The 26,351-nt window shown below is 38.6% G+C and overlaps 1 protein-coding gene across 2 annotated transcripts in view; it reads left to right on the top strand.

Annotated features, from left to right (window-relative positions):
• The window catches only part of mylka (myosin, light chain kinase a), a 59,604-nt gene extending 33,966 nt beyond the window's left edge, over positions 1-25,638 (top strand). For both annotated transcript variants that reach the window (XM_017469572.3, XM_017469571.3), the window contains 21 exons: positions 1,236-1,373; positions 2,297-2,494; positions 2,893-3,139; positions 3,517-3,591; positions 3,921-4,708; positions 6,278-6,394; positions 6,919-6,987; positions 14,747-14,794; positions 15,119-15,246; positions 15,831-15,987; positions 17,283-17,594; positions 17,695-17,727; positions 17,893-17,983; positions 18,102-18,305; positions 19,019-19,236; positions 20,733-20,856; positions 21,699-21,851; positions 22,652-22,775; positions 23,502-23,592; positions 24,351-24,476; positions 24,854-25,638. In XM_017469572.3, the coding sequence (XP_017325061.1) occupies positions 1,236-1,373; positions 2,297-2,494; positions 2,893-3,139; positions 3,517-3,591; positions 3,921-4,708; positions 6,278-6,394; positions 6,919-6,987; positions 14,747-14,794; positions 15,119-15,246; positions 15,831-15,987; positions 17,283-17,594; positions 17,695-17,727; positions 17,893-17,983; positions 18,102-18,305; positions 19,019-19,236; positions 20,733-20,856; positions 21,699-21,851; positions 22,652-22,775; positions 23,502-23,592; positions 24,351-24,476; positions 24,854-25,092 (3,680 nt within the window). In that variant the 3' untranslated portion in view covers positions 25,093-25,638. The remainder of the gene's footprint in view (positions 1-1,235; positions 1,374-2,296; positions 2,495-2,892; positions 3,140-3,516; positions 3,592-3,920; positions 4,709-6,277; positions 6,395-6,918; positions 6,988-14,746; positions 14,795-15,118; positions 15,247-15,830; positions 15,988-17,282; positions 17,595-17,694; positions 17,728-17,892; positions 17,984-18,101; positions 18,306-19,018; positions 19,237-20,732; positions 20,857-21,698; positions 21,852-22,651; positions 22,776-23,501; positions 23,593-24,350; positions 24,477-24,853) is intronic.
• The last annotated feature ends 713 nt before the right edge of the window (positions 25,639-26,351 follow it).

Genomic DNA, 26,351 nt, shown 5'->3' with positions numbered 1-26,351 from the left:
TAAGTCAGGACTTTGACTTGGCCTTTCCAAAACATTAACTTTATTCTTCTTTAACGATTCTTTGGTAGAACTACTTGTGTGCTTAGGGTCGTTGACTTGCTGCATGATTCATTTTCTCTTGAGATTCAGTTTGTGAACAGATGTCCTGACATTTTCCTTTAGAATTCGCTGGAGTAAAAGCAAAACAGGCCTAAACGTGATACTACTGCCACCATGTTTCACAGATTGAATCACATAATGATTCTCATTTAAACCAAAATGTTTAATTTTGGGTCTCATCTATCCACAAAACATTTTCCCAATAGCCTTTTGGTTTGTCCACATGATCTTTAGCAAACTGCAGATGGGCAGCAATGTTCTTTTTGGAGAGCAGTGGCTTTCTCATTGCAACTCTCCCATGCACACCTTTTGTTGTTCAGTGCTCACCTGATGGTGGACTCATGAACATCAACATTAGCGAATGTGAGAGAGGCCTTTAGTTGCTTAGAAGTTACCCTGGGTTCCTTTGTGACCTCATGGACTATTACATGTCTTGCTCTTGGTTGACCACTCCTGGAGAGTGGTCTTAAATTTCCTCCATTTGAACACAGTCTGTCTAACCGTGGATTGGTGGAGTCCAAACTCTTTAGACATTGTTTTGTAACCTTTTCCAGCCTGATGAGCATCAACAACTCTCTTTTTCTGAGGTCCTCAGAAATCTCCATTGTTCATGCCATGATACACTTCCAAAAACATTTGTTGTGAAGATCAGACTTTGATAGATCCCTGTTCTTTAAAAAAAAAAACAAAAAAACAGGATGCTCACTCACCTGATTGTCATCCCATTACTTGAAAACACCTGACTCTAATTTCACCTTCAAATTAACGACTAATCCTAGAAGTTCGCATACTTTTGCCACTCACAGATATGTAATATTGGATCATTGGATCATTTTCCTCAAGAATAACATTTTTGTTTCATTTGTCTAATTGGGTTCTCTTCGTGTACTTTTAGGACTTGTGTGAAAATCTGATTGTTTTAGGTCATATTTATGCAGAACTATAGAAAATTCTAAAGGGTTCACAAACTTTCAAGCAGCACTGTAAATTTTACATGTAATTTTTTTATTTTAAAAGTCTGACATTTGACACGCATGTATTCAGTTAAAAAAAAAACATATAAAAACAGAACAGCTGCTCTGTGAAGAGTCACATTTTAATCTCGTTATCTAATTTTCTTTGTGTGGTTGTTCCAGCCAAGTCAAATATTAAAAGTCCAGTTGCTGTGCCGGTCTCTGAGCAGAAGAGACTCTCTGCTCCAGTGTTCTTAAAGGAACTGCATGATCTAAGGGTCATGGATGGCAGCCAAGTTACCATGACTGTGGAGGTGACAGGTAAGCGATATTCCCACTGCAGTGGATTGTTACTTGTACACTGTTTCTTCTGCACATCAGTGGGCTGTAATCAGGAAGTGCAGTCTAATTCGTTCATCTTCATTAACTGCGGATTAGGATGGCAGTGTATTCAGAGCCCATCCTGGGAACACTGGGCATGAGGAGGGAATACACCCTGGATGGGATTCCAGTCCATTGCAGGGCACCATGCATACACACATTCACAAACTCGATCACACCTTGGGGCAATTTAGTGTAGCCAGTCCACTTACTGACATGTTTCTGGGAAACCCATACCATTACGAGGAGAGCATGTACAGACATTAAATCTATATCAGGATCAGACCAGGGACCCTAGTGCTATGCAAAGGCAATGCTAGTAATAATATTTCTGCCAGTAATATCATACAATGATAACACGTAAAATGCAAAGTATGCTCATGATTGCTTTTATTTCAAAGTTTTCCTCTAGACAGCACTGTGCTTTCTTTGCTTTTGTACTTATGTTGAGCTTATATTAGTATTCTGTATTGTGTCCTACTTTCCTACTGTATTTGTCTGTAGGTCTGAGTTTTATCTGTGTTTTTTGTTGTTTTGCGAACATTTCCTTTAATCTCTCCCGAGATCTGTTGTTTGGATTGTGTAAATGCTTTTTGCCTCAAGGCCATTCCTGTGTATCAACCTCTAGAGTAGTTACAATTCTGAGAATTATCTTACAAATTTCTTGCAGATTGTATGATACAGCAAAGGCTAAAATGGAAACATTGTGGCTTGTTGGCTTCAGTAACAAAAAAAAAAAACATCTTATTTTAGGTGTTTCTGTCATTTAGGAGTGGTTAAATCTATTTAAATGACTCTATTTAAATAACAGGGTGACCTGCAGTGACCTTTGACATATCTGAATGTGGTGATGTGGTGTTTAGGACATCCTGCTCCAGAGGTGCTCTGGCTGCAAAATGGCAAGGAGATTCAAGAGTCTGAAGACTTTCACTTTGAGAGCAAAGGCAGCCAGTACAGCCTTTTCATACAGGAAGTGTTTCCAGAAGACACCGGCACGTACACTTGTGAGGCATGGAATGAGGTGGGAGAAGCTCGTACTGAAGCTTCTCTCACTGTGCAAGGTATTGATCAATGTTATTATTACGTGTTATTATGCAATAACTAGCATTAAAGTGGTGCCTTTTACCTGAGCTAAAGGGACGCATTGGGGCCTGGATCCCAGTTGTAGGAGCAGGCAGCTTTTTCTCTCATTCCTGCAGGAGTATGTGTGATATGATGCTTGTAGGACAATGAAACACCATGTAGATTAACATTGAAGCATATCACAAGGTGATGTTGTGCAACACATTTGCAGCATTCATTCATTTATTCATCAGTAAATGTTTTCTTCTGTTCATGGCAGGTACAATTGAAAATAATAACTCTGGAATTGGGCAGAATTCCTTTGGAATTGAGCGGAAGTGGGATTATAAAAAGTCGTGTGTGTGTGTGTGTGTGTGTGTCTGTGTGTGTGTTTCAGAGCCCCAGGATGGTGTACAACCATGGTTCATCACTAAGCCCAAGTCCACCACAGTGTGCGAGGGTCAGCATGCTCTGCTTTCCTGTGCCATCGCAGGAGACCCCTTCCCAGAATTCCTCTGGATGAAAGATGGACATCCAGTGTCCCCTGGGCAGGACTTTGAGATGCTGCAGAAAGAGGATGTAGTTTCACTGCTTATCAGGAGAGTGAAAGCTCATCATGCTGGAAACTACGAGATCCATCTCAAGTATGAGCTCTTTTACGACCTTTCTGTTGTAAATGTTTTTGTCTTTTATATTCCTGATAAATGTTCAAAAGTGAGCAAAATCAATGAATTGACGAATCTCACTCAGGCCAGGTCAGGTTTTGGGGAGACCAGAGGAAGTTACTTTGTTATTTAAATTCATGGATTTGTATTGTGTTGTTTTATGAATAAGGGGAGAAACAATAGGCTTCAGTTCAGAAGTTTTATGTGTGAACAGAAGTGGTAGATGAAGTGCTTTCACTTCCTTCAAAAATATAGTGCAGAAAATGAAGTATGTTCATTTTCATAGTTTCAATTCTGCATAATATTGTGCTGCTTCTCCAGTTTTTGTCTGAACCCACAAATCTTTTGTTTTGCAGAAACAAAATAGGAGACTGCAGTGCAGTGGCCCCTTTGTTAGTTAATGAGGAGACTGGGCATGAATCCTATAAAGTGTAAGTATTTCTCTGAGTTCCCCCTCTCGTTTGTTTTGTAGCGTTATTTATAGATGGCTCTGCTTCCAGGCTCAGCCAATAACCTGTAAACCCTCTAGCTTAACAAATTGTTGATGCCGGTTCCTCCAGCTGCGCTGTAGTCTCAAGGGGAGCGCTCTAGCAAAAGTGCCCCTTTTAGACTCCTTTCCTTATAAGGCTTCTGAAGTCATCTGTGATGTAACTTTGTGCTGTGTTTGACTAAATCCCTGCTCATTTATGCTGCTCTCTAGTGTGGGTTGTTACTTTTTAAACATTGCTGTGTTCTTTCTGCTGCTTTCCCTTCACTGTAGAGGGGCTGATAAGAGATCTGGAGGGGTGGAGAGGACAGAGCAAGACGAGGGAGAGCAGAGAGAGGCACCAAACTCCACAACACTCCCATCAGAGCCAGATCCGGTTTGGGGCCGTTGGGAACCAGAGGAGTCAGTCGCTTCCCGCGGTCTTCTGAAAAGGCGAGTGGAGACCAAGGAGCATCGGGAAGACCAAATCAGACAGAAGGAGGCTGAGCAGATTGACTTCCGAACCGTCTTGGGACGGAAGGTCACCACCAAGAGTGTCTCGGAGGAGGACCTGAAGGAGACCACGGCCGAGCAGATGGACTTCAGGAGCAACCTCCAACGGCAAATCAAGCCCAAGACCCAAAGTGAGGACGAGAGGAAGATCCACTTCCCCCAGCAGGTGGACTTCAGAGCAGTGTTGGGCAAGAAAGGAACTGTGGGCCCCAAACCTGCTTCAACTTATTCTGCAAAGGCAGATCTCAACCAAAATGAGCCAACTGACTTTAGATCTGTGTTAAACAAGAATAAGAAACAAGGGGGTGTAGAGAATAATACAGTGAGCCCAGAGCCAAAGAGCTCCACAGGGAAGGAAAATGATCTGAACTGTGTACATGGAGGGATGAAGGAGAAAATGAAGGCAGGAGAGCCACTTTTCACACAAAAACTGAGAGATGTGAGAGTATTGGATGGGGAACGCTTACATTTGCATTGCCAGTTTTCATCTGAATCACCTGCTACCGTCACATGGAGTCTAGATGGAAAAGTTATCAAGCCATCCAAATTTATCATCATTACCAATGAGGGTTAGTATAAAATTTGTCCTTCATATTTGGTTTTTTGTTTTGTTGCATCAAAATAAAAATATAAAAGGAAATATATTTATTAAAAACAAAACTGAAATTAAAACTACTGTTCATCAATCCACACATTAACAAGTATTTGCGATTGGTTATTTATGTTACCTTCAAAATCTCAAATATCTTTGGATTAACATTGCCACTTGTGCACTTTTGTTTAGGACATTATTCTTTCTACACTGCGCAGCAACAGTAGTTTATCATTAAATGTAAAATGTAATGATATTTGTAATGTATTTCCACGTGTAGGTTATTTTATGTCTCGCAGACATTCCTCCAACATGCAGACTTGATTAGGAAAATCATATGAGAATGTAATATGAATGGGAGATTGGAGTCAAACAATTTTTCAACAATGTTGTCTTTGAGCCCTTGTTCTGACTCCATCGATGTGCTCCAGAATGAGAATTCTTCTCATATGCAGTTACTCTAGATAATTAATGGGAATGGGGTTTAAAACTGGTGCCATAAATTTAGATGCCCAATTTGATGTCCAGTCCAAGAGGTCTGCTTCATCTCAGTGTATGAGTATGAGCCAAAATAACTAAACGCACTATCTAATAGCATTATAACTGCTTTCCATTTTGTCTGCAGTCTGCACCTAATGATTTCCTTATAAAAGCTTGTATCATATATGTGCAGAAGTATGAATGGTGAGCATAAGGATATCAGAGAATTTCTTGAATGTGCTAAGTTTATACACGCCACTAAAGCTTTCGAAGGCTGGTCTTCTGTTGTCTGGAGCCATTCATGGATAACACACAATGTTTTGGCTGCATAGTTTTGCATTTGATCCAGTTGATGGGTTTCATCCAATTTTGTTCAAGAAGAGTTTGAAAAACATTGTTTCAACCCTTTCCAATAAAGATCTGAAAAAATTATTTGGATTTTACTAAATTATCTTCTTAAAATACGGTCTCCTGAAAAAGGGCCATATATTTTATTTATTTATATATATATATATATATATATATATATATATATATATATATATATATATATATATATATATATATATATATATATATATATATATAAAAAATATAATATAATATAACATAATAGCAATCGGATCTTGTTGATGTTACTGCAGCTACAGGTTGACCAATGTGCAACATAAGCTTGATGTTCTCTGTACAGTGTACATCAAGACGCCATCAAAAAAGTACTATTTGTTTAGTAGCTAATTTACACTGGAAAAGGGTTCCTTTATGATTCTTAAAAATTATCACGTTGAATTCCCATATAGGCCTGAATAAGAACCTGAATGGTCCCATTTAAAATCCCGTAAAAGTGGTCCTACAGGATATTTATATCTTGTCCTTCAAGACAATTCCTATAGGAATCTTATAGAAATGGGTCCAAAATATGATCGAAACTCTAATTAAAATCCTGTACAAGTTTCTCATTGGAATCACACGTGTTTGACTCAAACTGAAGATCTTCTGTCTTTTTCAATGTATATATGGTAAGTGTGTGTGTGTTTACGTCTCTGTGTGTGTTCTGTACGATCAGGTGGCCTGTGCTCCCTGACCATCGATAAGGCCTTGCCTGAAGACGAGGGCCAGTATGTGTGCAGAGCTGAAAGCAGTGCAGGAAATGCTGAGTGCTGCTGCATGGTGCTGGTTGATGGTAAGCAAATTCAGTTTTGGTCCAAAATGTAACCCAGCCATGCATCCTGTGGATATATGGATTAAAGCTCAGCGCAGTTTAAGTTCCGTGTTGCAGTGTTAGTCTGGTCTGATTTGGTCTGGGAGGTGTGACTGGCTGACTCTCCTTCCATCCCAGCAGTTTCCTGCAATTACCAAGGCCAGCCAGCATGGCCTCCCAGCTACATGTCCCTATAGGTACAGGCAGGATGACTGTATTTGTAAGAAAAAACTGCTGTTGCACATAACCTGAATAGCAGTGTGTTGTTTTTGATTGTTTGTTTGTTTGTTTGTTTGTTTTGGGGAGGAGGGGTTCAGCCCAAGTTTTGTTAGACTTGTACAGATATGTGGTGGTTTTATTAATGCATGCCAACCAATAATAAGTAATGATATTCTCTCCATCTTCCTCTGTTCTATCTCTATCTCGATCACTCTTCTTTCTTTCTTTCTCTCCCTGCATATATTTAGAAAAGTCAGCATTTCACACGCTGTCTACTTTTTCTTCAGATCCCAGTGCCTCAAGCTCAACACCAGCTGACAAGAAAAGCAAGAAGCCTTCTACTCCAACCACAGAGAGTAAGTTTCCAAAATATGCACTTCCTTCTTTATTTCCCAAAAAGGAGAGGCATGGGAGACCTGTCTTTCCCACTGCTGAATACAAATTGAAACTTTTCCACACACACGCATAGAGTCCTTTGGTTTTAACGTGAGTTGTATATGGATCATATATTTTGTGTGTTGCAATTTAAATATGCTACATAATAAAAACTCGGAGGAGAAAATTATTTTAGACTTTTGTGCACTCTCTCAAAGGAGTTTATAATTGGATTTATGCATCCCTTGTTTTTTTTTTTTTTTAAATCCACTCCACTTGTATTACAATTCAAGTGCTTTTGTGCCAACTTTTGTTTTTATTGGTAATTTCACAGATTTACTGTATTTTAATTGTACAAGTTGTCATTGCACTAAAGCTGACCTGTACAGATGTACAATTTTTGTTTGTTTGTTGGCTTTATAACTAGTACTAGTATGTGTCCCATGTCAGAAACAGTGAACAGACTATGTGCTGTTTCAGTAGATTCATATAGTGTTCATGTCTGAAAGAAGCTTATTACCACATTAGTTTTTTGACAGAGCGTGAAACAAATGTAGTGTAAGAGACTGCAGGGGGTGATGGTGAAGGAAATGTGGAAGGAAAATGGGGGGGCGCTGGAAAGGACAGAGCATCGGGGATCAAGCTAAACCTAAGCCTTTTATTGAATGGCTGCAATTCTCCTAAACTTCCTTGTATGGTCTCAGTCATCTGTCTCTTTCTCTACATTTTTGTCTACCCGTCTCTGTCTCTCTCTCGGTCGGTCAGTCAGTTATGTTGCCACACACATTGTTTCTATTTTTTCTTGCGATTTCTGCCAGTGTTGTCCCTTGTTTGCTCTTAACAGAACATCCTAGTTTGTGTAATGAATGTGGGACACCTGGTGTGATAAAAACAAATCTTCTGATTCTTCTTCATTATTTTTCTCAGAAGGGAGAAGTGGTTCACATAAAGGACAATTATCAACAAGAGTATTGCAGGAATGGTTCAGGTGAAAATTTACCCCAGATGTACAGTGCCCTCCATTAATTTTGGTACCCTTGGTAATTATGAACAAAGAAGGCTGTGAAAATTTGTGTTTAACCTGTAGATTTTTTTTTTTTTTTTTTTTTAATAAAAGAACATCACAAAAATACTCTACTCTCATGGATTTCAAACAATTGCAAACAAAACACAGGTTTATCCAAAAAATATTTGTTAAATATAGGTGTGTTACACAATTTTTGGCACCCTTTTAGTCAATACTTTGTGCTACTTCCTTCTGGCAAGATAACAGCTCTGAGTCTTCTCCTATAATGCCTGATGAGGTTAGAGAACATGAGACAAGGGATCAGAGACCATTCCTCCATACAGAATCTCTCCAGATCCTTCAAATTTCGAGGTCCATACTGGTGGACTCTCCTCTTCAGTTCACCGCACAGGTTTTCTATGGGTTTCAAGTCAGGGGACTGGGGTGGTCATGGCAGGACCTTGATTTTGTGGTCAGTAAACCATTTTTGTGTTGATTTTGATGGAAGTTTTTGATCATTGTGCTACTGGAAGATCCAACCATGGCCCATTTAAGCTTTCTGGCAGAGGCAGTCAGGTTTTCATTAAATATCCATTGATATTTGATAGTCTATGATGCCATATACAGTATCCTAACAAAATGTCCAGGTCCTCTGGCAGAAAAACAGCCCCAAAACGTTAAAGAGCCACCACCATATTTAACCGTGGGCATGAGGTACTTTTCCATGTGGCTATCTCTCTGTGTGTGCTAAAGCCACCTCTGGTCTTTGTTGCCAAAAAGCTCTATTTTGGTTTCATGTGACCATAGAACCCGATCCCATTTGAAGTTCCAGTAGTGTCTGGCAAACTGAAGACGCTTGAGTTTGTTTTTGGATGAGAGTAGAGGCTTTTTTTTTTTTTTTTCCTTGAAACTCTTCCAAACAACTTGTGGTGATGTAGGTGACTTTAGATTATAGTTTTGGAGACTTTCTAACCCCAAGATGCAACTAACTTCTGCAATTCTCCAGTTGTGATCCTTGGAGATTTTTTGGCCCCTCAAACCATCCTCTTCACAGTGCGTTGAGACAATATAGACACACGTCCAATTCCAGGTTGATTCATAACATTTCAGTGGACTGGAACTTCTTAATTATTGCCTTGATGGTGGAAATGGGCATTTTCAATGCTTGTGCTATTTTCTTATAACCACTTCCCATTTTGTGAAGCTCAACAATCTTTTGCCATACATCACAGCTATATTCCTTGGTCTTACCCACTGTTATGAATAACTAAGGGAATTTGAACTGTGTGTTACCTCATATTTATACCCCTGTGAAACAGGAAGTCATGACTGAACAATTTCCTGTTCCTAATCACCCAGGTTTACTAAACAAAATGTAAAATAGTAATGGGACTGTTGGATTTCCAAGTATCAGAGATAATCACTCTCAACTTATTTATAATTATGTAATTATGGGTTCGGAATTACACCGCACCAGGGAGGAAAGAAAAACAGTCACCTGGCCCAGAGTAATCGCACTTCTTGACACCAAATTGTTAGATTTCCATGTATCTCAGGAATCTCCGATTATGCCTTTCAGATCTTCCGTCATGCCTTCCAGCCTGTTCTACAAAACTTCTATTAACTTTTAGTTCTGTGCTTAGAAAGTGTGGTTCTCCTCAGAGCGTTTCGGATCGATCTGGGGAGCCTAAATGAACACACACTAACACGTGCATGCTCAAATAGACATCCGAGTTTATTCATGCGAACCAAGAGTATTTATACACATTGATAAGAAGCAGTGTGTTGATGGTTTCTGCTGGTGCAGGGGCCAGACAGATAGACAAAACACACAGCACACTATGAAAATAAGTCTTTTCAAGAGACAGAAAAAATATTTGGCAGCTATAAGAATGGATGGCAGTTGATCAGCTTATTTAAAGAGGTAATTAAATGTATACAAGGTAATTAAATGAATACATTCATCATGGGTATTTGATAACAGTTCATAATATAAGAGAGTACATGATATAAGAGAATTTCCTTTCAGGGACTATACTTCAAGAAAAAAATTCTCATATGAATTCATAGGGGTGCCAATAACTGTTGCACACCTATATTTAACAAATAAATGATATTTTGGATAAACCTGTGTTTGCAAATGTTGAGCCTAGTAATTTTGTGAATTATTATTTTTATTTATTTATTTATTTATTTATTTATAACAAAAGCTGAAAAGGTTAAACAATAACTACAATTTTCACAGCCTTCTTTGCTCATATTTACCAAGAGTACCAATATTAGTGGAGGGCACTATAACCAATGGGCCAATGTGCATAGATGTGCCCAATTTTTGAATTTTCAGACTGCAGGACCGAGGTAAAAGGCTAATAGATAATGGAAGCGTATGACCCCAATTAGCATCATGCAAGCCTTTTCCTCAAAATTTTTCCTCAAACCTTTTCCCAGTAGCATACTTTTAATCCTCAGTGACTGTTCCTGTTGATTTAGCATAGTTATAGGAACTATAAATTAGCTATGTATTAGGTGTGCAGTTTACTGTAATATGATAAAGTATGTATTGCATACCTGTTGAGATCAACAGAACTCGTTGAACAGACGAGTCTTTAAAAATCTTTAAAACAATCTTTAAAAAATGTCAAATTCTACTTATATTTCATGTTGGAAGGGAACTTTATTTCACATTGAAAATGAACGTTTTACCATTTTAAACTGACCTCAGAATCAAAAGGTTTTATTTGCCAAGTGTACATGGAATTTGTCTTGGTGCTGGAACACAAGTCACACGATATATTGTACAATACTTGTACACAATATAAACAATGTGCAGTGATTTCCGCAATAGATGGTACTTGACAGTAAACATCAGCGGTTGTTACATATAATTACAATGCAGTGGGCTGTAAAATGAAGGATTGTGCATGTCTCAGTATTTGGTCCTTTTAAAGATTGAGTGCAAAACTTTACCACAATACACTTTTCTGAGATATTTTATGCATCAATATATCTATCGCGTTTGAAAGTTTTTGTTATATAACAATTACAAACTGTAAATGGAAGTGGCTTAAATGATGTTAAAGTCTATCCCAGTATCAATATTGTGGCGTCATATTTTCCAACCCTATTGCTGTTATTAATGAAGCAGAAAAACTTTCAGTTCTCTGAGCCTTTTCATTACCACTGGGTTTCTAGAATTATATTCTATACATTAAAATATCTACACTTGGTATTAAGTGTTTCTTGACACTGTTGGGTTGATCTGTGTCTCATTTGTGACTTCCAGCAGCTGCATAATATTCAATAGCATCTACAATGATGAGTGATGCTGATGAACAATATAAGAATAGGCAATATCAAGTCAACATTTTGCAGATGGAGTTATCAATCCAAAAAAAAGGTTATTCTTTTTTCTTTCCATCTCATGTTGATATTTGTATTAACCTGTGGATATTTTTGATGTAGTCTACAATGGGCATTTTTATGCCACTCTGGATGTTTACCAAATACTGTAAATGTAGAACATTCTTTCATGACTTGGTATGAAGTGGAGTTATGGGAAATCTGTGATGAAATACCATAAAGCTCTAAAAGCAAGCAGTGTTATGTTGGCAGCTGGAAAGAGTTCATTTTTGTACAGAAGTTCTGGAGGGCAGGTTCCGGTTGGAATAAGACCATGCTGAGCCTAATGCTGAGCCTAATTTCCCAGCTGGGAATATCACCAATGCAGGTCTCATTCACTCTATGCGTTGCTCTGCTTAGGACTGTTCCTAGTCCTGTGTTTGCCATGTGTTCATTGTGTTCATAGTGAACCTCTAATCACTCGTTTATTTCATGAAAGAACTTCCTTTGTTATTATGATGCTATTGTTTTTGTTTGTTTTTTGTTTGTTTTTTGTTTTTTAAATATTCCACACATTTGTCTTCCTCTTCACTCATTCTCAGACATTCTTCATTGTTCCATCTCAGTCCATCTCTGTTTTGTTGGCAGGAGTGCACATACAATGTCTAACAGTGGCCTAGAGATTATTTGTCATGATGTGTTGAAGTTCCTCAATGCAGACTAAACACTGCGAGACATGAGAGTGTGTGTGTGTGTGTGTGTGTGTGTGTGTGTGTGTGTGTGTGTGTGTGTGTGTGTGTGTGTGTGTGTGTGTGTGAGCGAGAGAGAGAGGGGGGGGGGGGATTTATGAATTATGTTCATAATGTTATGAATTATAATCTAAGACTATTTTCAACAAGTAAAGGACATTCTTCTGACAAGCTCTATATACTCAGATTTCCTTATTGCTGAATGAAGGACTAAATGAGGTCCATATTTACACACACACACACACACACACACACACACACACACACACACACACACACACACACACACACACACCACTGGAAGCTACTTGTTGATTTAGAAATGCACAAAGATAGATAGGGTAGAATGTATACTATATGGCAAAAATCTTACACAAAGCCTTCCCAGAAGGGAGGAGATTATTATAACAGCAAAGAGGAACAAAATCTGGAATGGGATGTTCAGAAAGCACATATGCATGTGATTATCAGCTGTCCACAAACTTTTGACAGCACAGTGAAGCTTTGGTGTGTGTTCGTGTGTTTTGTCTTCATAGAGGCCAAATGTCCCTACAAGGATAGGAATATCTGATGGTTTTGGCCTTTTAACTGGTCTCCATGTGGAAAACTGTTTTTAAAAAACAAAGCAGCAGGATTTTTTGGTAAAAGGCCAAATGTTTTCCTTTTTGGTTACTGAGGTTACGGTTAGGGTCAGATTTATGTGAGTGTGTATATATAATATTAATTAGCTGCATTAATAATTGTCAGTGGAAGATCCTCACAAGGAGTGTGTGAGGTTTGGTGAATCATCTAAATATTTGCTCCTTAAAGCCATTTTCTTTAAGATGCTATGAATTTTTTTTAGTCATTTTGTTTGTAAACAAGTCTGGTTTATAAAATGAACATGAACCTTCAGAACATGCTTCATCAGAAAGCTGACTTTTGGGTTTCTCCATCTGAAAGGGTCACTGTTTCTCCCAGGACTTGCATGCAGACACATGTATCGAATATCATAGTGTCTGCATCTCTCCTGTGTAAGATATGGACAGGCCATTAAAGGTTAAATGAAAGTTTGTGATACTAATAGGTCATAGTTGTGGGTGTACTGATTCCAGGGTGGTCACTTGGGTAATAATTTAACTTCCATATCATACTCCTTTAGATAGACTTTAGGCATGCTTTCTTAATTCTCATAATTCTCTCATAATGTCTCCAGTCTGTGTCTTTATCAGCTCTCTCTATCTTGGCTTTAAATTGCTGTTGAGATTTGTGTCACCACATGTTTTCATTCGGGGGTTTAGTTGCAAAACTAATGACTGAGTAGTTTTTGGCGTATTGGTAAACAATTTTTTTTTGTTGATAACTGCGGTTTAAACATTCTCTACCACAGGATGTATATGGTAAATGAGCTAAAAGAAAAATAGTGTGTGGAAATGTCTGGGTAATATAATTTTTTGATGTTGGTGCTGAACAGCTAAAAGAAGGAGATGTTTGCATTGGGTTTTTATTGATACTTTGTCCTTTTCTTTTGATACTGACTTATAAGCAAATTTGAAAAACAAACGTTTTTTTTAAATAAAAGAAAAGACAAACCATGGCTGATTCTCAATGGTCCATTTGTATAACATTGCGTGGAGTCGTGAAACTGATGTTGCTTAGTGTTGGTAAAGGAATGTTTTCAAGTCCCTGAACAGGAAAGGGTTTTCTTCTGGACCAGCAAAGTGGCTGGAATGTGTGACGTCCTACAGAAAAATACAGCATACATTTCTAATAGCTGCTGATTGAATTAGCCCTGGTACTGCTTCTGCATGCTGATTGGGTTAGTTGGTTTCTCTACCGCCTTGTTTCAGGACAATAATCAGATGTAAAATAAATGCTGTCTACAACTATTTCCTGGATTCTTTTGCAGACTATATTTAGCATGACCAAAAAAGGCAAATGCTAAAGAAAGCAGCTGATCTCTGTTAGGACACCGAGAGACGGACAAGGCACCCCTCTCTCTTCTCTCTGAGTCTGCTAATCAACCAGTGTTTGTGCGGCTTTGTAGCCTTTTCATTTCAGGATCAAATGTTGCCATAATCTGAATTAATTCGTAATTAAAACAGTTTGGACTTTGGGTAGATCTCACAAAGAGAAATCAGGTTGTTGTGTTTTTTTAACAAAATAAAATGGCACAGCATTGTTTAGCTACAATATCAAAGCCAGTGGAAGTAACTCAAAGATACCAAAAATATGACCTACCACATGGATGTGAATATGTGACTGTTATAGGAGTAGGGGCGTTGGCTGGTCCTTGCAGGGACAACGTTTTTTCTTTTTCTTTTTTTTCTTTTTTTCTTTTTTTTTCTTTTTTTTAAAGAAAGATTTTTATTTAAAAATCTAAACCAGGCAGTTTCCTTTTGGTTATTAGTTTAAGGTTAGCGTTGGACTTGGATGTAGGCATAGCATTAATTAGCTGCATGAATAATTATGACATTGGAAGCGCTTCATAAAGATAAGATAAATGTATGTGACTGTATGTGCATGTGTGTTTTCCACTCTTCATTTTTGCTACATATAATTCATCCATACAAATATTTTCCCCCCATTTACTCCTTTACTTATTGTTGTGAGTGGTAGTGGTAGAACTGATTTATGTTTTTTTTTTTTCTTTCTTTCTTTCTTCAGACGAGGCCCGAATCAAGAAGCCACCACCCAAAATACCTCCTAAACAAGGTAATGCAGGTCCATTGTGGGGAAAGGGGGGAAAAAAAACATTTCATTTGCTCTTGTATACCACTGAAAAATTATTTAATATTCCTGTCCTCCCAGTTCACTGGGGTTATTCATGTCTTAAGGTTTTGGGGTTTTTTTTTTCTTCCTGAAGCCTATGTCCTTTGGTGTGTCATGGGATTTCTGGAATCTTCTAAGCTTTGTTTGCCTAATAGCACACTTTCCCCTGAACCTATGCCCTTACTGTGTGTTGACACAGACTGGCACCAGCTGTAAAAGCATTAAACCTCTTATGTCTGTGTGCATGTACACACACTTTGTGTTTAGGCATGCCTCCTCAGATCCTGCAGTTTCCTGATGATATGAAGATCCGAGCAGGTGAGCGGGTTAGTCTTCTCTGTAAGTTCACTGGAGCACCACCCATCAACTCCACATGGCTCAAGTTCCGCAAACCAGTAAGTATTTTTAGCAATGCTTTCACAAACCCTGGCATGACCAACTGAAAGATGCATTATCTGTTTAATAATATTTCTTACAATTAACAATTAAGTGGTGATTGTGCAGAATGCACAGTGGCAACATGTGCTGAGCAAATGCATAAGAATGCAGAAGAGGCTACATTAGCCACTGTTGTTACCTATTGCTAAGCAACAATTGTTCACCATATTGGAAGGTGCAAGCCATTCGATATTAAGCCATTGCAGGTCTTTGGAGAGATGTGGGCTTACTCTGATATAATCAGCTGTAACTCACTTTATGTTCAGATTTTCACAAAATTTCATGATCACATAGAGTTTGCATATAATATCATCATATACATGTTTATATTTTGCAGGTTTATATACTCAAGTTCCTTATGTAGAGTGTTCACCATACAAATCCCTGTGATTTACTTGCTACTATAAAAGTGATGTCAGAATGAGCATGTTAATATAAGCCAATCATTTGAATTTTGAATTTTAATTTTCTTTTAAACCTTTGTTCAATCTCAAGATGAGCAACTGTGTTTACACTTAAGTCTCATTTTTTTCCTTGATAGATTGAATATAGGACAGGAGACATCAGCATTGAGAGCACAGACTCCAGCAGTCAGCTGACAATAGCACACAGCCAGCAGGAGCACTGCGGCTGCTACACCATCGAGATCAGGAACAGCTATGGCACGAGGCAAGCTGCCCTCAATCTCACCATAGTAGGTAAGGCTTCTTCAAAATGTGCCAATGCAAACGTTGGCTGCTGTGGAATGTTCACTGTCGTGTCCTGTCCACACTGACTCCTGCGTGATGAAACAGCCTTTTCCAGGTTTCCTGAAATGCTATGAATAAGTTGAAATCAGTTAAGTGCACACTCTCCAAACTTTTTCGAAAGCCCAGAGTAATGGAAATGGGTCTATTGCTCTAATATGTTTGCCAAGTATGCTTTATACTGTACTACACAGTTCATGAACTACTGAGAAAAGACAATTAGAAACATAATGTAATTTTTCCAAAGTTAATATTTTCACTGTAATTGCGAAACATCGCCTGCAGTAAAACATCTGAACATTTTATATGATGATTTCAGCATAAAAAGGTGCTCCCTTGTGTCACAGTATTAGTGTAATATGTAAATCATTTTTCCATGAAGGCCATCAGCAGTCACATTGATAGATTCAATCAAATCAATCAATCTATAATGATGATGAGTCTTTATTGATCACACATACATTACAGCACAGTGAAATTCTTTTCTTCACATACCCCAGCATGTCAGGATGTTGGGGTCAGACCACAGAGTCAGCCATGATACAGCGCCATTTGAGCAGAGAGGGTTAAGGGCCTTGCTCAAGGGCCCAACAGTGGTAGCTTGGCAGTGCTGGGGCTTGAACCCCCGGACCTTCCGATCAGTAACCCAGACCGCTAAGCCACCACTGCCCCGTCATCAAATCATTCATTCATCTTCAGTAAGTGCTTTATCCATGTCAGGGTTGCAGTGGATCTGAATTTCAACAACACTGGGTGCAAAGCAGCAATACACCCTTTATGGGATGACAATCCATCACACATCACTTCGCGCACACACACTCATTCTCAACTACAGGCAATTTATCTACAGCCAATCCACTTAGTGGCATGTTTTTGGACACTGGGAGGAGAATAGAGAACCCAGAGGAAACCCATGCAGAAACTCCAAGGACCTTGGAGCTGTGAGGAAGAAACACCCACAGCGCCAATATACAAAATTTACGAAATATTACAAACGAAAATTCCTCTGACCTTCCAGAATCAAACCAGTAGGTGGATTAGCTGCTCTGAGTTGTGAATGAGTGTGTGCATAGTGCACTGTGAGGAACTGGTGTCCCATCCAGGGTGTAAGCCCACCTTATGCCCAGACCAGGACAAATCAGTTACTGAAGATGAGTGAGTGACTTCATAAAACAGGTGTTTAATATTCCTCTTCCTCAACTGCCTGCCTCACTCTTGACCTTGACCTCTTACCCTTTGCATTTCAGACAAACCCGACCCTCCTGCACGCATCCCAGCCGTCACAGACATCCGCAAATCTAGTCTGACCCTGTCATGGTATGGCCCCACGTATGATGGCGGAAGTGCTGTTCAGTCTTATAAGCTGGAAATCTGGAATTCGGTGGATAAGGATTGGAAAGGCCTGGCATCCTGCAACAGCACCTCTTACAATGTTCAGAACCTGCTGCCTGATAGAAAGTACAAGTTTCGTGTAAGAGCTGGGAATGTCTATGGTGTTGGAGAGCCTAGTGCAGAGAGTGTCCCTGTTGAAGTTGGGGTGGAGGAAGTAGCAGAAGATGGTGAGCGCCACCTAGTGCTTAAATAGTATAATTGTTCTGAAAGTTACATTTTTGTATAGCTCCACTGTGGCATCGTAATATTCTGTTTGTTATTCAACAGAGAATAAAGATGATGTTGAGCCTTCAGATGATGGTATGTCTTAAACCTGAACACACCTGGATCTTTGGGTCTGATTATATCCGATTTGAAATTGTATTTTATATTGAGATTGTAGATCATTTTTGGCACTTCAGTGTATGTACTTGAATATAGTAATAAATGAGACTTTCCCATAAAGATGTATTGTTTTACTGGCAGAATCAGAGAAGCAACCCGAGTATAAAGACGTCACCATCAGAACAGACGTGAAGGTTAAAGACCTGTATGAAGTGGGCGACCGGCTTGGATCGTGAGTTTCAATACTGTGATTTCTGCTTCAGCTTTGTATAAATATTATACAATTATGCATTCTGGTCATTTTTTTTGTGTACAGAGTCTCAGTGTGACTTTTTTTTCATATGTCCTAGTGGCAAATTTGGAACAGTGTTTAAACTGGTGGAGAAATCAACCAAAAAAGTCTGGGCTGGGAAATTTATAAAAGCATACACAGCAAAAGAGAAAGAGAATGTCCGACAAGAGATTAAAATCATGAATGACCTGCATCACTCAAAGCTTGTGCAGTGTGTCGATGCCTTTGAAGGCAAATCAGACATTGTCATGGTAATGGAAATGTGAGTATGTTTTGTTTTTTTCATTTGTATGAAATTTCCTCATTCTTGTTTCCATCTAATTCAGCCATATTTTTAAATAGGAGGTGTGATTTTGTAAATGTACTTTTGACTAATTTTTTGGAGCTTCATCTCTAAATAGATATGCTGCGTAAATGTGACTGATGATGGGTGGTACATATGTTTATAGCAAGGATCTGATCCTTGCCTATCCTCTTTATATTTTCATCTCCACCTCTATTTCAGTGCATTCATATGTACACCGATCAGCCATAGCGTTAAATCTACTGACAGGTGACACGAATAACATTTGATGATCTCATTACAATGGCACCTGTCGAGGGGTGGGATATTAGGCAGCAAGTGAACAGTCAGTTCTCGAAGTTGATGTGTTGGATTATTATTTATTCTTCTTGCTTAAAGATTGCAAAAAAAGATCTAACCCCCCCCCCCCCCCCCCCCCAAAAATAAATAAATAAATAAATAAATAAATAAAATAAAACACCATTTCCTTTTGAATAGCTTAAATCTTCAATCTGTACTTGCATCATGAAAAAACTAAGGTTATTCGTTTGACTGTTTTCTCTCACTTCCTGCATCACATTTTATTATGATGTGTCACAGTGATGCCGGTGTACAAGTCTTGAGTCTGTGTCATGGCCTTGTTATCTTTATAAACCACAAAACGATAGGGTTTATGATTTAATGTTGTGCAGTGTGTCTGGAGGAGAGCTGTTTGAGCGGATCATCGATGAGGATTTTGAGCTGACCGAGAGAGAGGTGATCAAATACATGCTGCAGATTGTAGACGGGGTCAGTTTCATCCACAAGAAAGGCATCGTTCACCTGGACCTCAAACCGGAGAACATCATGTGTGTCAACAAAACAGGCAGCAAAATCAAACTCATCGACTTCGGACTAGCTCGCAGGCTAGGTACTTCCTTGGTGAGAGTAGAGGGCAACAGTTTGCATCCCCTATGGAAAAGGTTCCTCTATTTACAATTTAGCTACATAAATAGAGAAACAGAATTCGAGAAGGTTTTAAATAAAATTTGCACTTATCCTGCAGTTATATAACAATGGAAAAACCTAATAAAAATTGACAGAAATTTAGCTATGACTCTTGTAACCTCCAGAACTGATTTGATGGCTGTGTCAAAAGCTGTTGAAAGGTTTGAACTAATTGAACTGACATCAGTTTGATTTGATTTGACTTTTAAAATTTTATTATTGACATCTTAGAATGTATTCTTTGGCAGTTTGCTTTATAATAATAAGGAACATCTTTGAGATTTAAAACACAAAATCACTTGTTACTATATAACTACAAAATGATGTACACTTCATGTTCTTCATTTTATCCTACAGGAACGCAAACTTTTGCACTCTACAGCATAAGAAAAAAAAAGATAGTGTTTGATGATCTGTTTCACAGTGTATATGATTATGTATATTATACTCATTAGAATATTCAGAATGAGAAATTAATTAGTTGGTTTAGATTAAAACTATATAATTTTATTATATTAAATATTAGTCATCACATTGTAAAAACATCATATTGCAAATGAATAGAGATGCACTGATACTAAATTTCTCAGCCGATACCGATAACCGATTATTCAGAGAGATATCGGCCGATTACCGATAGTTCTGCCTTTTATGCCTTCTTATAAATGAATAATAATTTAATTCCACAATTCTGAAAGAAATGCAAATAAAAACTATACCTTTAAAAAAAATAAAACTTTAACTTTACCACTTTCTCTCCATTTCAACAAGTTGTTTCACAATAACTGTTCTCAGAAACAGAAAACACATTATTCTAATTAACATTAACACATGAACTAAATGCTGAAGATTAAAGTAAGATTTCTTAACTTATTGAATGTTATTAATTCATATTAACATTGAGCGAATTCTCAAAAACCTCCTGTTAGTCTGACATTCACTCACCACAAACAAAAGCATTTCTACTTCATCACAGACATCAAACTGGTAATATATAATATAAACTTACGCACACACATATATAATATAATGTGTGTGTATAAGTATGCATGCATGCTCCTCTTTATTTAAATCTTTCATCAGTGTACTGGCGCTTTAATTCGGCGCGGCAAAGAAATTTTAGACTCGACGCCGAAACTCCCGCTTCACTGCTTGTCGTCATTCCACACAAGAGCCATCTTTACACAAAGCACGAAATCGATGTGTTTTTCCGCCCTCTTTTGATTGACAGGCTATAATCGGCCCTGAGCGTAAAAAATAGCCTTTATCAGCCAATACCGATTATCGACCGATACATCGGTGCATCTCTACAAATTATCCGTTTACATTTGTTCATAATTACTATACGGCATATAAAACATTTCAAAACACTACATTGTCACAGTCACTGCTTAAATGTGGATTTCTCTTAAACAACAGAAAATGCTGGCTCACTGAAGGTGCTGTTTGGAACTCCAGAGTTTGTAGCTCCAGAGGTGATCAACTATGAAGCGATCAGCTATACTACAGACATGTGGAGTATCGGTGTCATCTGCTACATACTGTGAGTAGCACTTATTTTGGTTTTGGTTGGTCATTTCAGTATGTCAGATCAGCTGGGTTGCGTGCGTGCGTGTATATGAGCAGGTGGTAGTCAGGCTGAGATTATGCATCCCCAGCTGTAGGCAGTTGATCTAAAGAGAATCCGTCCACATGGGGAAGGAAATATGTGTGGACTCAGTCACCCCTTGTGTTTATACTACTGAAGCGACGCTCATGTGATCTCTGCATTGTTTGCAGAAGTCCATCTCTCTGCGGTAGAGCTGTGGCCTCTCTCTGATCTTTCCTCTTAATGTTAGTCCTGGGATTCCAGCTTCCAGCCAGGCCAGCGCAAGTGGCTTAGCTCAAAGAACTGGAAGATTAAGACAATGTTTTTGAGGGTTAAGTGAAATTGCAGCTCAGCAAAAAGAAAAATAAAGTCCTGCTGTGTTTGATGCCTTGATACCAGAGCACTTCAGATACATACGGGATGTATTTAAAGGCAAAAGAAAGCTGATGAAGTAACAATGGTGGAGTGTAGAAGCATCTGTGTAGTATTGTTTCCATCTGTTCTGAGTAGAGTGTTATTCTGAGTAATCTGATGGTGATCAGTGTAATTAGTGCTAAATAATAGTAATCACTCACAGCTACTGCTTTGAATACAGAATGATTGAATTACTCAGTGTGACAATAGCCATCTGTCACACAACCCCCTGACAAATTCGCTCCGTTTCATCTGTCTAATGTTTGTCTTCTGTCTTTACTCTGACCCTTGCCTCTCTCTCTCTCTCTCTCTCTCTCTCTCTCTCTCTCTCTCTCTCTCTCTCTCTCTCTCTCTCTCTCTCTCTCTCCCCTCCCTCCCTGCAGTGTGAGTGGATTATCTCCATTCATGGGGGATAATGAAAATGAGACGCTCTCCAATGTCACATCAGCAACGTGGGATTTTGAAGACGAGGCATTTGATGAAATTTCAGATGAGGCTAAGGACTTCATCAGCAATCTACTGAAGAAAGACATGAAGTAGACGCCCTCTCACTGTTGCGTTATTTTAATGGTGTAGCCTCTCTCTAAACACTAGATATTCATGTACTATATGAAATGCAGAAACCAAGAGGTGCCAGAATTGTATTTGTTTCATTATGGAGCAATGCTTAAATCTGCATTTCTATCATTTTAAAAATAATTAAATTCATCGGAGGAAATGGCACAAAAGCAATGAATATATTCACACAAAGTGGGGGCTACACATATGTTTATCATTTATTCTCCCTCAATCACATCAGACATACAGAGCCATGCCACTTCAGTACATTGGTTTGGGCAGCTTTATGTTTCAAATATTTTTTTCAGCTGTAAATATAATCAGTTTTTCCCTGTGTCTAACATAAGTATTCACTTTGCATCCATAATATATACAGTATGGACATCTGCTGTACATTTCACATTGTAGCAGGGATTTTAATTACTCGGGCACATTTTCTGTTACTAAGTCTGACATGTTTTTAATCCAGACGGTAGAGAGGGGTTGATTATCTTTCTTAGCGAATGTGTTAAAGTCCCTGATAAGACCTAAATGAGGTTACTTACTCAGTTACTTTTACATTCCTCTAAGTGATAATCTCATTATTGGGTGCTGTTTGATTGTCTTTTACAGGTTACCGTAATTCATTCAGGGTACAAGTATGTGCTGTATTTAAGCTTAAGATTGGCTTTAGAGAGTAACTCAGTGATAAACCTTTCAGTCATTGCAGATCAGTTTAAAAGTCAAGAGGTGAAATAAGTGGTTTCTGTATGAAACTGATTAACGATGTTTTACTTAGGGCTCGTCTCACCTGTGAGCAGTGTTTTCAGCACCCCTGGCTTAAACAGGACACCAAGAACATGGAAGCCAAGAAGCTCTCCAAGGAAAGGATGAAGAAATACATCCTGAGGAGGAGATGGCAGGTGAGCTGAGGCAATGTACAACTCAAGTACCGGTTATTGTGCAACTTTAAGATTAGTATTGGAGTCAATGATTTCACAGTGCTGGGGTGCAGGCACATGGTAAATAATAAATAGTCTGCACTTATATATGCTTTTATCCAAAGCCTTTTCACTGTGACTCATTCACACACGCACTCGCACACCAATGGAAATAGAGCTGCCATACAAGGCGCTAACTTGCCATCAGGAGCAACTTTGGGTTCGGTGTCTTGCCCAAGGACATGTGGAGTCACGTGGGCCGGGAATCGAACCGTCAACCCTACGATTAGTGAACAACCCGCTGTACCACCTGAGCCACAGCCGCGTATGACCGTTTATACCTCAAGTTACAAACGAACAAGCAAAAAACATCATTTTATTCTGAAGTGCAGTTGGTGCAAATCTTTGGATATGCAACTGATAAAGAAAGTTCATTATTACTGTAGATGTACTGTTGTACTGTACAGTACAGGATGCATCTATGACACATGCAAATATTTAAGTTAATGTCCATATTGAAATATTTTTCTGAAGCAGAATGTATTTTTATTAAGTAGTTTAACTTGTTTCTACTTGCTAGGAGAAGCAGTCAACTAGTGCTTGACCTCATTGAGAACTTTAAGAAAAGGCTACTGGAAAGGATGATCAATTTTTAAATTGGTGTTAATGCTTATATTAACATAATGTACACGTTAACTGTCTTCACAGAAAACAGGGCATGCAGTGCGTGCCATAGGCCGACTCTCCTCCATGGCCTTGATGGCTGGTGTACATGCCAAGAAGAGCTTCCCGACTGAAGGTACCATGGCGTGTGTTTTTTGTTTTAGTGGTAGTTGGTGCTGTTGATTTCATTATTGCCAGTTGGTACAAAATCAACAATGCCTAATGCCCATCTAGAGACTGACTGACACAGTTCAAGCTAATGCCTCATCATTATTAGATTTCCAAAAGGCCCCTGAGTGGTGCATTCATCCTATCATCAAGAGTTCACGAGTTGACACAGCCGTCTGTGGCTGGGAGTCCAAGAGAGTGGAATTCCTTGTGCTGTCTTGGTGGGGGATGGTGTACTCCATCAATCCCCTGTCAATCAGAGCAACACTAGCCTCTCATGGGTATCTGTGAGTTCTTGTATGATGAAGAGTTTAGTTAGCAATTTCCTCTAAGTGTGTTCAATTGTGCTTTTAGCAATAGTTTGAAAAGATGCAGTGGCTGAATTCATGTGTCTCGGAGTCTTGTGACTTGTAGCTATGATGTGATAAAACAGTTCTAGCTAATGGGATTGCGTGACCTAACTGGGAGAAAAGGGGGGATTGGGAAAATGGATGTCAAAATAACCAGTTAATTATACAAAGTCTAATCAGAGTATAATCTGGATGGTTTCATATTTAAATATTGCCACAAACATTTTTGTCAAGTCATCAGTCCTTTGCACTGTCCTCAGATATTACTGATCAGACAGGAACACTTTTTTTTTTTTTTCAAAATGTGCTTATTGAAGAATTGAGAACAGTCTAGAGAGTATTTCTCATCCTGTTGAATGGCTTGCGTTTCCTGCAGAGGAGAACCAGAAGGTCCCAGAGGAGGGTGAGCAGAGGAGTCCGATGAAGCCCTCATTTAGTTCAGTGATTAAGGACGTGGAGGTGGTGGAGGGCAGTGCTGCACGCTTCGACTGCAAGATCGAGGGTATGTGAATACAGACTCCTGCATTTTACCAAGACTTGATACTGATGGCAAACACTGATCTTTATTTATTTATGAATAGTAAAAAAAAAATTTTAAATACACTTTTAAGATAGTTCTTCGATTCGATTCAGATGATTGTTTTGGTTATCACACTGGGTGTTAAGATCACAGATTCTAGCTTTGTCCATCATTACACTGTCCTGTCCCAGACAACATTTATTGAAAAATTAATAAGGTTTTGTCATGGGTATTGTCATACATGTGCAGGTTTTTAAAAAAATCTATATTTATATATATGTCTGTGTGGGTTTTTTTTTTTTTTTTTTTTTTATCTGTAAAAATGTGTTTAAATGCTTTTCTTTGTTTATCCTCATCAGGTTATCCTGATCCTGAGGTGGTGTGGTATAAGGACGACCAGCCTATTAAGGAAACACGCCATTTCCAGATCGATTATGACGAGGAAGGGAACTGCAGCCTGATCATATCTGAGGTTAGCGGGGATGATGACGCCAAATATACCTGCAAAGCGGTTAACAACCTTGGAGAAGCCATCTGTTCAGCTGAGCTCATTGTAGAAGTAATGGGAGGAGAGGAGGAGGAGGAGGAGGAGGAATAAGTGGTAAAAGATGAAGGGACGATCTTTGGTTTTCACCTTGCTTTCTTGCTCACTGGTTTTGTTTTACTGATGGAGGTGCATTGAAGGCGGGCTTGCATTTCCCTGTGATTGCACTTTTACTTTTTTCTTTTTAAATACCAGATGCAGTAGCAGGTGTTAAAGTATTTATAAAATTACATTCCAGACATTCTTATGTGATGAGATATACACCGTATTTAATTGTGTTCAGCTTAATTTTGCTTGTTAACCAAACAATCCCAAACTCACAAGTGTGTTTGTGTGCTATTTCTCTTTTACAACGACTGTATGTACAACTATTTAATCATGGACAAGTTAGCTTTAATGCATTGTTGCCACTCATCACCATCTTTTTAAAAAGCACTTAAAACACGTCTTAAAGGTTTTATATCAGATATGGAAGTATATTGTATTTCTTTATTTTTATGATAATACTTTGACCAACTGTAGAATACATTGTAATGAGAACACTACAACTGTAGTAACTCACTGTTAGTGAATAAATGTTTGTTTTTTTTAAATCATAAATCGGTGTTTTCTATGATGTTGCTCTGTAGTGTACACGACTAAATGGCAGCTAACCACATTATTAACACAATTTTATGTGTATAGTGCCACTAGACATTGTCACAAAGCAGCTTTAAAGAAATCCAGATGTAGATTTTGATCCCTAATGAGGAAGGCAGAGGCGACAGTGGCAGGAAAAACTGAGGTGACATGAGGAAGAAACATTGTGAGAAACCAGACTTAAGGAGGATCTATTCTCTTTGGAGTGACACTGGAAAGTGGGAAAAGGCAAATGATACAAACAAATCTGGGTTTAAAGGAGCATCCACTAGCATCATCATTACCTCCAGTAGATGTCAATGTTGCTTTATAGTATACTATTTAAGGGGCCCACCCACTAGTATGCAAGAACAAGACTGTCCTGTGACCAAATTCACCCTTCCTTTTCTCAAGGACTTTGTCTACTCATAGGGGAAAAAAAACATTAGTGGAACAGTACAATACATTATATGATCATAGATTCCGCATACAAGCTGCTCACTAAACACTTTATTAATGAATACAAATGAAAATCTGAGTTTTTAAAAAAATGTTTGATTCTCTAAACTGATGAGCATCTTTTGGCTCACTCGAAGCCCTCTCCTGACTGTGTTAAAGAATGAGCATGCTTTAAGCAGAGGGCACCACTGTGAACACCACAATGTGCGCTCTGTTTCTGTGCTCTCGTGAGTGTG

This window comes from Ictalurus punctatus, chromosome 6 (genome assembly GCF_001660625.3).
Source record: "Ictalurus punctatus breed USDA103 chromosome 6, Coco_2.0, whole genome shotgun sequence".
In the NCBI taxonomy this organism is placed as follows: domain Eukaryota; kingdom Metazoa; phylum Chordata; class Actinopteri; order Siluriformes; family Ictaluridae; genus Ictalurus; species Ictalurus punctatus.
Note: the sequence above shows the minus strand (reverse complement) of the source record. Positions and strands in the feature narration are given on the sequence as shown.